The sequence below is a fragment of the Vanellus vanellus genome (genome assembly GCF_965231255.1).
Source record: "Vanellus vanellus genome assembly, chromosome: 5".
NCBI lineage: Eukaryota > Metazoa > Chordata > Aves > Charadriiformes > Charadriidae > Vanellus > Vanellus vanellus.
The window spans coordinates 17,113,106-17,126,779 of NC_138910.1; the positions used below are offsets into that span (position 1 = coordinate 17,113,106).

Here is a 13,674-nt window from a genome sequence, read left to right on the forward strand (position 1 = left end):
AACTAGGTTGAACAGAGCACTGGCCAAACACACACCCTGGTCTCTGGTTGATTTTATGGGTCTTTTCTACCTTCAGGTTTCCAAATATTCCCTGACAGAAGTCCACGGAGGTAGATACTCCTAGCGAGGAGAGAAAAAGCATGTAGCTTCCATTTCACTACACTCACACCATGGCAGTCCGTCCTCCAGATCTGCATTCCTGAACCTTTCTATCCTATAGCTAATGGTACTTTGACCAAAGCGCTGCCTGTGCAGTCATGCTGGATCCTCAGCCATTCCTGCGACATTTCTTTAAAGGCAAAGCTGGACAACAGCACTGTTTTGTGTAGGGTTTGGAAATCTGGCTTCACACTTGCTTGGAGTGAGTCTTGAAAAAGTCACATTGTCCCCCAGCATGGGAGAATGCATACATATTTTCAGGCAGGTGAGAATGCTTCATTCGGACTTGATTTTTTTTTAAATGTTGTATTTCAATTCTGACACTGAATTTAAAATACTCAGCATGAGCAGTCATCTCTAAATGCTAAATCAAAATGCTTTGTTCAATAATGATCAAAACATGACATTTGCTTATTGAAGGTAGAACTACTGCCTCCCTCTCTGCTTTTATTAGCAAATGAAATTCTGTAAGAAAAAATGAGAATAGTTTCACAGTTTTCCATTGTCTAAGGGATGCAGGTCCTGTCTGAGCCCAATCCCTCCAGACTGCTCCAGCCACCCAAGTGCTCTTCCACTAAGAGGAACAGGGCCCAGTTAGGAAAGACATAAAGCTGGGTACAGATCACCCTTAACAGAAGGTAATGTAGGGCACATAGGCTAAATTAACAGACATGGGAGTGCCTCTGAAATTGCAGGTGGGTGTGTGCATTTTGATTGCTCCTACCCCCTTGTTGGAGCGAGACGTGGGCGTCTTTCCCCTCTGTCCCTGGGACACACCATGGTGCAGCCAGTTTTTGACTGCTTTATCCTTCACAGCCGTGACAAAATCTTTCATTGCAGACCCCAGGATATCTGTGAGATTTCCAGGAGCGTTTCACATTGGGTGCTGCAGCCTCTCTTCTCTCCTCCCCTACAGTGTCCCCACCATCTGCCCTCCAAAGGTCTTCACCTCTCACATAGAGGTGGTAAGGAAGGTGGTAGGAGCCAAGAGGACAAGGGTCTATCATTTCTGATCCAATACTAGCTAGGATCTCGGGGAGGGCAAAACTTTTACCTTCCTGCTCTGGGTATACAAGTCTTCCACCAGAGTTGAAGGCCTGCGATACCCAGCTGAGTGAATGCTGACTCAGGCTGAAAGGGGCAGGTAAGAGTTCATACACACCTATGGGATCCGTCAATGCTGAGCTGACACGAATGAAAGCAGTGAAAGGAACTGAGAGTGGCTAAGCCCGCAGCAAGGGTCTGGAGAATCGCCTTGTAGGACACAGAGAGGTCCGTGATGTGGCCATGGCTGAGCAGAGTGAATTGTCCCACCTGGCATAGTAAATGCCTGAGTCTTCAGCTCTTCAGTCTTCTCCACATTCAGCAGGTAGCAATGACTGCCCACTCCACACTGGCCCTGCCTGAATGTTATTGCTGTGGGTCTGTTTGCTGGCTGGACCTCTTCTGAGAAGGTGACGTGCTGGCTGGACTACTGGGCACAGGATCCCTGGCGTTATTTAATCTTATTGAAGAACTTCTGCTAAACACTGCATGGCCCTATGGGTATTGTGGTTCCAGCACTGCCGTGGGGCAGAGAGACTCAGGCTGTGGCTGCCATCGGTTGGTCTGGGTTCGGGAAGAAAAGTGCTGTTTCAGGGAGGGACTTCCAGGCAGAATAAGTTTAGAAACTTAGGCCATGGGACTGTTTGCAGTATTCTTGCTTACAGACTGTGAGCAAGTTGTATCTGGGTCTGAAAGATGGGTCTGTTGGTAGGTAGCCATCCCTCCAGGAGAAGAACTGATCAGTCACTACTTTAAGAAGTGATCCCAGAGCTGGATTAATGTGGCTTCATGTTAATCTCTTCTTACCTCTGCCTCTGGCTCCCTACAGAGCTGGAGACACACCAAAAGCAGCCTCATCCACTATGCATGAGGGTTGAGACCCCGGCGGCCTCGTCTTCGACTACAGAGTTGGCTTCTCTTGCTACAGCCACAGCAGCATGCCATGGACTACAGCCTCCCACCTCCAGGAGTAATGTGTCTGCAGGGATGGAGGCTGTAGTAGGAGGAGCGACGGGACAGAAGGCAGTTGGAAAAACACAGCCTGGCACAGAGCTGAGGGCTTTTTCCATCCTTTACTAGACAGCACAATTTATGCAACTGGTGCGGGAGATCCTACCAGCTGCCTACGAGGGAATCTCCTGCCGTAGCGTAGAAGCTGTGACAGGCAGGTGAGTGCTTCTGCCTCTGCCCACGGATGGAAACTTAACCCAGGGACATCAGGCACTTGATTCCAGCTCGGGGTTTAGTGACAGTGAAGCATCATTCTGATTATCACCCTCAAAAGCACAAGATGTAGTTCACAAGGCAAAAGGATTTCTTTTCCCCCTCAGAAAATGTTAATTATGTTGCCCTCATTAAATGCTAAACACACTGATCCACTGGAGCAGAGAGCACCATATGGTTATTCACGACAAAATACATCTCTGGAGCCTGTTGCAACAGTGGGAAACTGCATGGAGATGGCTGCGGTGAAGGATCGTGCAGCTGAAAGGACACGTGTGAAAGGCCAGGTGCTGCTCTGACTGTGCTGGAAGCCAAGATCCTTCCCTGCAGAAAGGGAGGGGGTTCACAGCCAGGTCCAAACCCCGTGGCTCTTTGCTCAGCAGCGACATGCTCGTTCTGCGGAGAGCTGCCGGAGCTGCACTGGAGTTGAGTAGGCGCATTGAGCCTCTGCAGAAATGCCCGCTGGTGTAAGCAGCACTCGTGCACGCAGGCTGGCTGGCCCGCTCCGCTCTCTTATTGAATAATCAATGCAGCTTTAGATAAAAATAGGTCCCATCTTTCAGGAACGGAGGGGTGGCACGTCTCGGCTTTGCCGAGCATCCGCTGTTCCTGGAGAGCGGCCAAGAGTTCAGCCGGCAGATGAGCTGCGCAGCGTCGCTTCCCGTGCTGCTGGCCCAGGTACGGGGCCCGCAATGGCTGCTCTCGAGGGACAGTCCCTGCCCAGCTGATCGAGAGCCCCACGACACACCCTGTGGGGACCGTTCCTGTCTCCACACCCCCCCTTTACACCTGATAAATCAGTGATTTGCCCAGTGATTTTTCAAGCGTGCACATTGTGGTATGCAAACCAGGATTCACAATGCAAATAAAGCAAAACGGCTGCCTGACTTTATCCTGACTGCCTGCTCTGATGATAGGGCCTGGATCTGATCATTCCCATTAGCTCCTGGTAGCTCCAGTTTGCAGGCAAACTGGGCAAGAAGTGCATGAAAAGCGTGGCAAGCAGTGCATTAAACTAAAGGACATGGAAGACTTCTGTATGCTCTCACAGGTCTCTTCCAGGTACGTCGAAGCCATGCACGTTTGCTGTCTGGGTTGGTCTCAGGTTTCTCCTCTGAAGACATCTGCTGAAGTTCCCTGCCTTTAGGGTGTCATCAAGCCAACGCATGGGCTTGGTGCTTCCCCAGAGCCAATTCCCTAATGCTGTAGCAATTATTCCCGCTTTGTACCTTGGGGGACTATGCAGACCTGAATGAAAACATCTGCTTTCCTTTTGAGAGTCAGATTTATACAGATGAAGACCCTGAAGACACTTAATTTCTCAGTTTCTCTTTATTTTATTGGGACTTTGACTCCTAAATCCTTTGAATGCTGAGGGCCCAAGTGACCTGGCTGGAAAACACCCTGAGGCTACCTCAGCCTGGTATTTCCTCTAGGAAGCAAAGCTCATTTAAAATGAAACCACATTAGTCTTGGCAGGAAGTTTGAATTGCGACTGTCTCAAAGAAGCTCCATTAATTACTGTTCCCATTGCACTATGAAAGATCAAATGCTGTGGATCGGTTTTAATTGGCTATTGATTTCTTATGTTATTACCTACGATTGTGCTGAGATGCCGTCAGACGTACTGGATGCTTTTGATTATTCTTGCTGGCAGCTGGGATTAAAAAGCAGCGGGCACACGCTTCCTGATCTGTAATGGATTGCCGTGGTGCGCCAACAGAAATCGTTGGCAGGATGAATGGTCCTGCTTTGCCTGTCTCTCCTGCTATTGAGCTGCAGTGCAGTTACCGTTGTGAAGGCAAATACCCTCAGGGACCGGCTGCCAAGGAAAGCCGGGAAAAAGCTTCAAAGAGCATTGAGGATTTAGTGCTTGTGAAAGCGCGCACCAAGGCAGGGTGAGTCAGAGAGCACGGACCGGGTGGGCACGGACAAAGCAACAGCCTCCACCAGACAGTGATCCAAGGAGAGGCAGGTCGGATTGCTTTGGCATTGCTGGGGATAAGCCCTCCTCACGCCCATCACAGGGACACCCCTGTGCGAGCGCAAGCGGGACGGCGCACACAAGCCGCGGCAGTGCCAGCCCTGCGCACGCAGCCCGCTAATGGCCTTCCTGAGAGGCGCTTCCCCCCTGGACCCGGTCTGGTGATGCCTGAGCCGAGACTGTGACATGCTCTCATTAGCCGGCAGAGTTCTTCCTTGTTTAACAGGAGATGGTTTCCCATCCTCCTGACCCCAAATGACACCTTAATCTAAAAGCGCTGACTTTCCTTAATTGCACCTTGACAGAGAGAGAGGCAAACCCCTCCTTCCCCCTCCAAGGACTGTCATTTAATTAACAGGCAGGTATCTCTCAGGATTTACAGCCTGGCTCTAAGCTGCTGCTCTCCCTGCTCAGTAACTCAGGCCTGTGAAGGCTCACTCCATTTATCTCTGCATTTCAATAACCGCATTTCTGCTAATCCCTCTCTATGCCAGCTTTCTGGATTTACCTCTCATGGACCCATGGAGAGAGCAGTTAATCAAATGAACAGTCGCCATCTCACTTTTCATTCACTTTCTGGTTGCTGATCTCAAATGTCTGTGTTGTAGATGGCTTCATAGCAGAGCAATACCTATGCTGGCACCCTTACCAGTTTCTAATTTAATCCAGCTCTCATATCTGTCCTACAGACATGACCAGAGATAGCACACGTGAAAGAGAGAGAGATCAGAATCAAAGACATTGGGGCTGACTGGATATCAAGAAGCATTTAGTTTGTTCCTCCTTCACAAACTGGGATCATCTCTCTGCAACCTGCTCTTGACATATGTTTTCTAATAGGTTCTTAAAAAAAATCCAGTACTGGAGACTCCCATGAACCCAAAGCAATCATTTCCAGTGCTTTCTGCCCTCCTGTTAGATGTCTGAGAGCAAGGGGGAGGACAATGGTGAAAGACCATCTTGCACATCTTGCCCAGATGGATGTAGCTTCTGGTGCTTGGGGCCATACCATCTGTCCTGCTGGTCGTGAGGAGCAGATTCATTTTACTTTGGTTGGGGTTTTGTTTCCATGGTGGGTGAAGGGGTAGCATGCTAAGATCTAGCAAAGTCCAAAGAAAAATAGTGTATTACTGAATGTGAGCGGCTGAGGGTCAAACCCAAGACCCCTGGATTTTGATGCATGGATCAATAGTCTCTGAGTTAACAGCCATATTTTGAGAGCTCAGCTTGGAGATGATCTGACTGTTTCAGATCAAGTACAGGTCAAGCGAAGACAACAACAACCAAATGATCTGTGCTTAGGGAGCTATACGTGCAAGTGAGCACTCATGCCCTCACCTTTGACTCCATGTTGGAAAGACCGGTACTGCCATGGGATTTCCCATGCGAATTGCCACAGATATCTGTGTCTTGGCAACTTGCTACCTAAATTCCTTAATGACTTGGTAGAGAGGAGGTCACACAAAACAGCTGGGCAGTTGCTGACTAGGTGCGTATTCCCTGTCTGACAACAGTCAGGATCTCTGCAGATTTGGTGTCTTCTCCAGTTTTGAGACTTTAAAATGCCAGAAGAAGTGCCCTGCTGAGCACCTCCAGTGACAGGGTGTGTAAACTGGCCTCCTGGACAAATGACACTGGCTACTTAATGGACACGGGACATCCAAGGATAACTGAAGTGGGAACTGGCAGGAACTACAGAGGAGCTCTGCTTCAGCACATCTGCTCTTTAGTAAAAACCTTGGCTTTCAAACCTCTGCTTCTCTGCCAGTGAAAGCAAAACTCAGGGTCAACCTGGGGGAAGGAACAACTGGAATTCATACAATTAGTGTAGGACCTACATTAGTATAACATTTTGCATAGTATATAAATGTTATATATTAGTATAACATTTTCCATCAGTATAACATTTTGCAAGCTAAGGCTGCCCAGCCTGTTACCAAACAATGCGCGGACAATGCGTGTGTTACATTAGCTGAAAAAAAAACCCCAAGTGTGGTAGAACGGAGCGCACTTAATGTCCTGCTCTTTTCCGGCTGCTGCGCATTTCTTAGTATCTAAATCTTTCCTACCCACCCACAGGCTGGAAAGCAAAAGGGGAAAAGGGCTGGACTGTAGAGGAGGAGACACCGAAATGCACCCTGGTATTTCAAGAACCGTTGTCACTGCAATTATCCATGAGAGGTTTTATCCTGAACTTGCAGAAGTGGAACTAAAGCCCAGGGAGGAGTAACAAGAGGCTTTGGGCTATGCTGGCAGTCAGAAGCAGAACTCTGAATCTCCAGAGCTGGCTTTGTCCGGCTGTGATCAAAGACGCTGCGCAAGGCTGCAAGGTTTGGGAGAAGGATAAAGAGAGGGAGAATAGCTGTTCCACAGTGAGGAACTCACTGTGAGTCTTCTAGTGAGCTGGCATGGCTGCATCCAACATAGTCAAGCAAAGCTATACTGAATGAGGAATTAAACCCAATCACAGAGTTCCCTTTGATCAGCCCCTTCTGCTGACCTGCTCTGACCTGGCCTGACCTCTCTGTGGGACAGACCAGCCTTTTGGCTAGCGCTAGTGCAGCCCCCTGTGGTCAGCAGGGCTGGAGAGAAGTCACTCAGAGGAGAGACCTGACCGCATCGACAGCCAGGGAGTCACGGCTCCCCGTGAAGACCTCATTTGTCACTTGGTTCAATCTGGGCAGAGAAAGAAGAGGAGGAGGAGGAGGTGGGGAGGAGAATGAGCACCCGATCTCAGCTCGCACTGCTCAGAGCTCCCTTCCCCTCCACCGCAGACACGGGAGCAGCAGCAGCTGGGATTGCAAAGGGTATTGATGCACAATACAAGCAAGTTTTACACTGGAGCATGGCAGGGGCAGAGGGCTGGCTGCACGCACGTATGAGCTTTTCTAGGGAAATGTATACAAAGGCTCACATAGTCCAGAATATCATCTCTCCTGGCTGAGCACGGGCGGGCTGCCTGGCAGCACGGGCAGGCATGCTGCACACAGCACAAGTGGAGACATCTCTGGGTAGTCTCTGAGGTGCTGGGCAAAGAGAAGCCACATAGAAACGTGTTAACTCACTGCATCTGTAATGCTTCCCGCTTGCTTTTGAGTTTGTGGGAAAGCCAGCGTGCCTGGCCCACCACAACTGCCAGCTGTGCAGGGAGGACCGTGAGACAAAGGGCTGGCCAAGGCCACGACTCAAATGTTCCTGGGAACAGGATGGCTGGTTGCTTTTTGGCCTGAAAAAATCAAAGCTCCTAGCTTAGGGCATTACGCTTAACGGTGACATCAGTGGAGATGCAAAGGGGCTTTTTTTTTCCCCTCAGAAAAGGTGGAAAAGAGAAATAGAGGCCAGACTCTTAAAAAAATTAATAAGAAAGAAGCGAAGAACCTCAAATCTGAATCTGTCTGCCCAGTTGCCCTTCGGTTCATGGCTGGTGTGGTTTGCTCTCCACCGTGTGGGAAGATTTAGCTCCTATTGACAGATGAGCTAATCAGTTCCCCTCAGCTCTTGAAGCTTTATCAAGGTCAGTTAATCATGTCACTGATGTCTGCCAAGGCCAGGGCTCTCCACTTCTGTCCTCTGCCAAAAAGGCGACAGAAACGCACACCATACATACATAGGGATAATTTTTTTCCACTCCCAATTCTACCAGCAAAAAGGATGTCACCAGTGGCTATTGTGCTGACATATGGGTGCTGCCTGTCTCTCTTTGCCACCTTTGTTCCTGGAGAGACGTGGTAGCTCCACCAGCATCTCATGAAGGAGCGGGATGATCTCTACAGACCAAGCTCACATACTGTTGTCAGCACAATGGTGGCAACAGTGGGAAGATCTGGCCTGGGTTTTGGCAGGCCCAAGTCCTGTGCTGGAAGGGTGCTGAAACCAAGAGCCATTTGAATGAGGGTCCCTGCCGCTGGGTTTGTTTCACCCAAATTTCACCAACTGCTGCTCTGTGATAATGTCTGTCCTGCTGCTCCTGAGGGCTGTGCTCCTTCCCTCTGGAGTGGCTCTACCCACTTAAACACATATCCACCAATTCGAGAGGACTGCCTTGTCCTGCCGAGTTTCTGGGAAGCTCCTTCCGCCTTTATACCAATGATGGGAGGACCCAGACATGAAGAGCTCTCTGGGACCCACTTTGCTTCCTGGCAGGGTCACCTGAACTGACGGGATCTGGTGGCCGGTGCTTGGGTGGACACTGCTCAGGAGCATGTTCAGAGGTGGCTGGTGTTCACGGGACTGTTTCAATAACCACCGCTCTTTCAACAGCCTGGCTGATGAGTGCCTCTGCCCGTAGATATCATCAGCTATGCTCCCCCATCCTGCAGACCTGCACTGGAGCTGCAGCTTGAGCTCTCAGGGACACCCTGCTGGGGCCAGGCTGACAGCATCTGCTTTGCTGTCTGGGCTTGCTCCGTGTGGGGCAGCTTTGTCCTCAGAGCCGCTCTGTACCAGCAACCTGACAAGGACCCCAGGCTGGGCCATGACGTGGGCTGGTTGGGAATGGCAGCTCCAGGGTGGGTCAAAGAAGGGGCAGCCACCCCTGCCCAGCAGGAGCTGGAGAGCCAAGGAGTTGCACGTGGAGAGACCCTACCATACCCAACCATGGGGCAGTGCCCAAATTAGCTGTTCCAGAAAGGAAGGAGTTTCTCAAAAGCCTTACACTCTCCAGCCTCCCCCAGACCTCCCCACCCTCTTCTTGCCCTGAAGAGAGATCTGTTTCTCTTTGGGGTTGCTGCAGGTCCCTCTGCCAGCCCAGCCAAGGAGGCACTCTGGGGCTGCCCAGACGAGCAGAGGACTGTAAAAAAGGCGCCATGAAAGCAAAGAGGAGGGAAAGCCGGGGAGGCTTGATCCGAGCCAAGCTGTACCGGCCAGCTCTCCACACCATTTCCCTCTCCTCTCCACAGGTGAGCGGGCAGGTGACCTCGGCCGTGCCGTGAGATACGATCACCCACCTATACAGACAATGTCCATGAAGCCGTACATTCCATAGCAGATCTGGAAGAGCAGGTCCTGGCGCTGCCATTTGGCTGAAGGACTGAAGGTCGACCAGATGAGCCACGAGATACTGGCGATGAGGAAGAGGGAACCCAGGATGGCCGCTGCTATCTGGACCTTCTCAATGACTGTCAGAGAGATGGCCTGCCACTGCAAGGGGAGGCAACGGGGAGAGGAGAGGGGACAAAGGGGAGGGAGAAAGGAAAAAGAAGAGATTAGTTAGTTGGGGCACATCGCTGTTTTACATCATTGTGGTGGTTTTGGAGATCTCCAAGAGCACCTATGAGCATAGACGCTTTTACCTGGTCCACATCTGGGGTGGAGCAAGGCAGCTGTCGAACAGTGCATAGCCCCATTTTTCCTGACAGCATTGCTGAAGAGGCATTGGGGAAGAATCCTGCATCGCACCAGGAAAGCAGAGAGACCTGAGGGGTCAGGATGGACCGGGGGCAAGACACCAAAAATAACATCCCCATGACAGTAGGTCTGTGATGGCCACCACAAACCAGGACATTCAGTTGCTGCCTCAGTTAGAGGCCAGGCAGCAGCCTTGGCCAGGGCATCCTATTACCATGAGAAAAAGTGTCTCAGAGAGCCAAGCTTTCCTTCAGAGGCCTCCCATGAGCTGGCTCTGTGCCACTTTGTGAGATCTGACAGGATCACAGCACTAGGTAGGATCTTGCAGCGGCAACGCACATCCCACAAAACTTGTTACAAACAACACAAGTTGCTGTGGTCAGGACACCCTGCCTTTAGGTGATGACATGTTCAGGCTGTGTTCCAAGGTAAACGCCAATGCTTCTTCCTCAGAAGAAGAAAAAAATAGAGATAACTCCCCCAAATCCATTCACTATGTCAAATAGCTTTGTATAAGCTACAGTATAAATATCCTAAGACTGGATTCCTCTCTGTCATCCAGCATAAAACCTCCCCACTCAGATTTACACCGCTGAGAGAACTGTTCTGTGAAAACCGAGAGCAGAAATTGCTTTTTTTTAACAAGATGTGGGGACATGGTCCGTAGCCCCTCCTGTAAATCAGAAATCAAACATGTAAAGAGGCCGGGGAGAGACAGTCTCTCCTGGCATCGAAGTATATAGGCCACCTTTAGCTGTGAGATACATGCCCTTGAAATCTCAGTGGGACCGGCAGAAGGATAAATAAAGGCGGACTTCAGCCTCCTGCAGGTATAGAGGACTCAGAGGAATTGAAAATGTTTAGCCTGGATTCAGCCCAAATTCAGTGTTCCTGTGAGGTGGCATCTCTGGCGAGCCCTCAGCACCCTGCCCGTTTGTCAAACATATCCTGGGAGATGAGGGTCACTTGTCAAGCCTCGCCCCATCCTTTTGCAGGGCAAGAAGGAAGTTCAGTTGCTGGGTCCCTCTTTAATGCCCAGGTCAGCCAGGAGTTACCGGTGTTTTTTAGGAGGTAGGGATGACTTTGAACCCTGGCTGAAGGGCGAGAAGAGCAACAGGTGACTTGTGCTGGTACAGGCATGCATGGCATTGCTACCAGTCCAATGACCAAACCCCTGAACCAGATGCACTCCCCTGCGAAGGGATGCCTTTGGAGAGGAATGGACAAGAGCTTCAGCTCAAGGCTGAGGTCTGTGGGTTGCAACTGGAAGGAGATTGCCTGGCTTGGCTCAGAGGTGAGCTGAAGTGTCTACCTCTGCCAGACTTGCTCCTTGGCTTATGTCCTGCAAGGGCAGAGAGTCCTCAAATCATGTCAGGGATGTGCAGCATCAGTGAGGTGGGTGGTACCAGCTTATTTCGTAGTTGGCCACGGAGTAGATGGCCATAAAGCTGCTGAACAGAAGAGACTCCGTTCCCTGCTGAGGCAGGACTCTGCTCAGCTAACCCCAGTCCCCTTCCTGCCATCTGCTCCAGCAGCTGGCCCAGCCAAAGACAAACACCAAGCGCTGGGGACACTCAGTGATCTCTTCAACAACCCCTTCCCACTCTGCCATAGCCCGACCTGCTCCACGCCACCACCAAATCCAGCTCCACCAGTTGCCCCTTTGTGCCACGAAGAAGCTGAGGTAGCGAACTGTCCTCCTCTGAGGGCTGGGAGCTTGGTGGTGCCAGTCACAACCGGAGGGTCAAGGGGTGCTGGAGTCCACAGAGATGCAGCGCTGTGCCACTCCTCTCCCCTCATAAGACAGACCACCTCAGAGCTAAGAGGGGGCAACAGACATCCCAGCGCCCGTCACCCCCAAATTTGGGTTCCGAGGGTGGGATCAGGAGCTATGTTGCCCTCCCCTCAGCTCTTCAGCTTTGTCCTCAACAGCAACATAAGCAGCCGCAGGACAAATCCACAACCAATGCCATCAGCTCACAGCTCCAGGACTAGAGGCGTGTGGCGGGGGGGAGTTGGGTAAGTGTGTGGGGTTGCACTTTCACTCCTGCAGCTTTCCCCAGATCTCCTCTCCCCTTCCACCGACTGTGGCAATCGTGGAGGGGATGGGAGCGCAGGGAGCCCGGTGCGCAGCCCGGTGCTGCGTGTGAAGGTTTGACTGCAGGTCCCTCACGCTGACCCGCGTGCGCCTGTGCCAGCAAAATCATTCTGCATCATTTCTCTCTCCCGAGGAGGTAATGGACTGGCTCCTCACCATCTGCCCGGCACACAGCAAGGCCTGTGGTGGCAACAGGTCCTTCCAAGGTAGCAATTAAAGACAGAAAAAGAGGAAGGAGCTGTTTTCTACAACCAGCAGGCACGTACAAGCAGCACCACTGCTTTGCAGAGACAAGGAGGCTTCTTAGGTGCAGTATGCATATGCTGTTGAAGGGGATGGAGCTCAGAGCACAGGGAAGTTACACCTGAGTGCAATCTTCAAACCCCGCTCCCTTCGGTTGGGAACAGAAAGGCTGAAGCACAGGCAGGGATGCTGCCTGACGCTGCTCAGCTGGCAGCAGCTGCCGGGAAGCTTGCTGCGGCGATAATGAAGAGGCTGGAGTCTATCAGTCGTGCCAGGGGGTAGGAGACTCTCCCCCGGCATCTGGCACTAAGTGACAGAGACACACGCAGCAGCAGTCCTGACTCTGTTCAGGAGGTGGCACTGGGGTGTGATTACCCTCTGGCAAGGAGGTAAATGGGTCAGAGCTGAACACTGGGGAAAATAACCAGCTTGCAGAAGAATTTAATATTTTCCAGAAAAAAAAGAAAAAAAAGAAGTAAGTAATAAATGTTGTATTTCCTCTCTGGCAACCCTGAGAACTGCAATTTAGCATCCCACATCTAGCTTGAGCCACCAATAACTGGAGTCATTATTTTCAATCTTTTAATTCCATTTTGCTACACATCTTAGGGTATGAGGTTTGCACAGAGAGAAAAAAAGGGGTGAGACAGAAGATAAAGCATGTTACCCAGTGACAGCACAGACAGAAAGGTCCAAGAGCTGTTCAGAGGTGGAATGTGCTGATGAATTTCAGCTGCAGGAGCTGGGCCTGACGTGTCCCTGCACCGGTGGCCTCAGGAGCCTGCCGTAATCACAGCATCGGGCCTTTCAGATTTCGTAACAGCCCTTAGAAAATCACCTGCTTTCCTAACCCCTCTCCACCATCATTATGTCCAGCAGACCAGGGATTTGGTGGGTGACCTTATCGTCACCGAGTCACCACTAGAGCTGCAAAGAAAGGTCTCAGCAACGCTTGCAGAGACCCTTTACCAGCATGTCTGAAACCCCCAAAGCTCTTTGTCTGAATGCCTGGCTGCAGACACAGCCCACTCCCTCCAAATCTCCAGCTCAAACGTTCAAGCTCTAGCAAGGTCAGTGTCAAGCGATCCCACCTTGTGGGGAGAGACCTAAAACCGAGTCCTTCTTCCCTCAGCTGTTAATGACTGCCGAGTCCCACAGGTAGCCACTGAGCTGTACTGAAGCGCACCTTTAACAACCAGCAGCTCACACAGTTTGTCAATCAGGAATGTGACCTTTAGGTGGGTAGAAAGCTCTACAGATGCTCTGCCAGCACTGAACAGGGCAGAACTAAGGACTTGGTGGTACCAGAAAGCTTTAAAAGCTCCTGCGGGATAACAGGAGCAGCTTTGTGAGCCCCAGGCTTAGAATGGCTTCAGAGCATGCCCAAGCATCTCTCTGCGATGGTGTTGTGGTTTAGCCCCAGGTGGCAAATAGGACCACGCAGCCGCTCGCTCCCTTCCCCAGGTTGGGATGGGGAAGAGAATCAGAAAAGTAAAAGTGAGAAAACTCGTGGGTTGAGATAAAGGCAGTTTAATAGGTAAAGCAAATGCCACGCACACAAGTAAAGCAAAACAAG

At 51.0% G+C, this 13,674-nt stretch overlaps 1 protein-coding gene across 1 annotated transcript in view; it reads right to left on the reverse strand.

Moving 5' to 3' along the window:
• Nucleotides 1-13,674, reverse strand: part of MARCHF4 (membrane associated ring-CH-type finger 4) — a gene marked incomplete at its 5' end in the record, with an annotated part of 106,723 nt that overhangs the window by 11,301 nt on the left and 81,748 nt on the right. Inside the window, one exon of the mRNA XM_082483299.1 lies at nucleotides 9,358-9,550. Within this exon, the coding sequence (XP_082339425.1) occupies nucleotides 9,358-9,550 (193 nt within the window). The remainder of the gene's footprint in view (nucleotides 1-9,357; nucleotides 9,551-13,674) is intronic.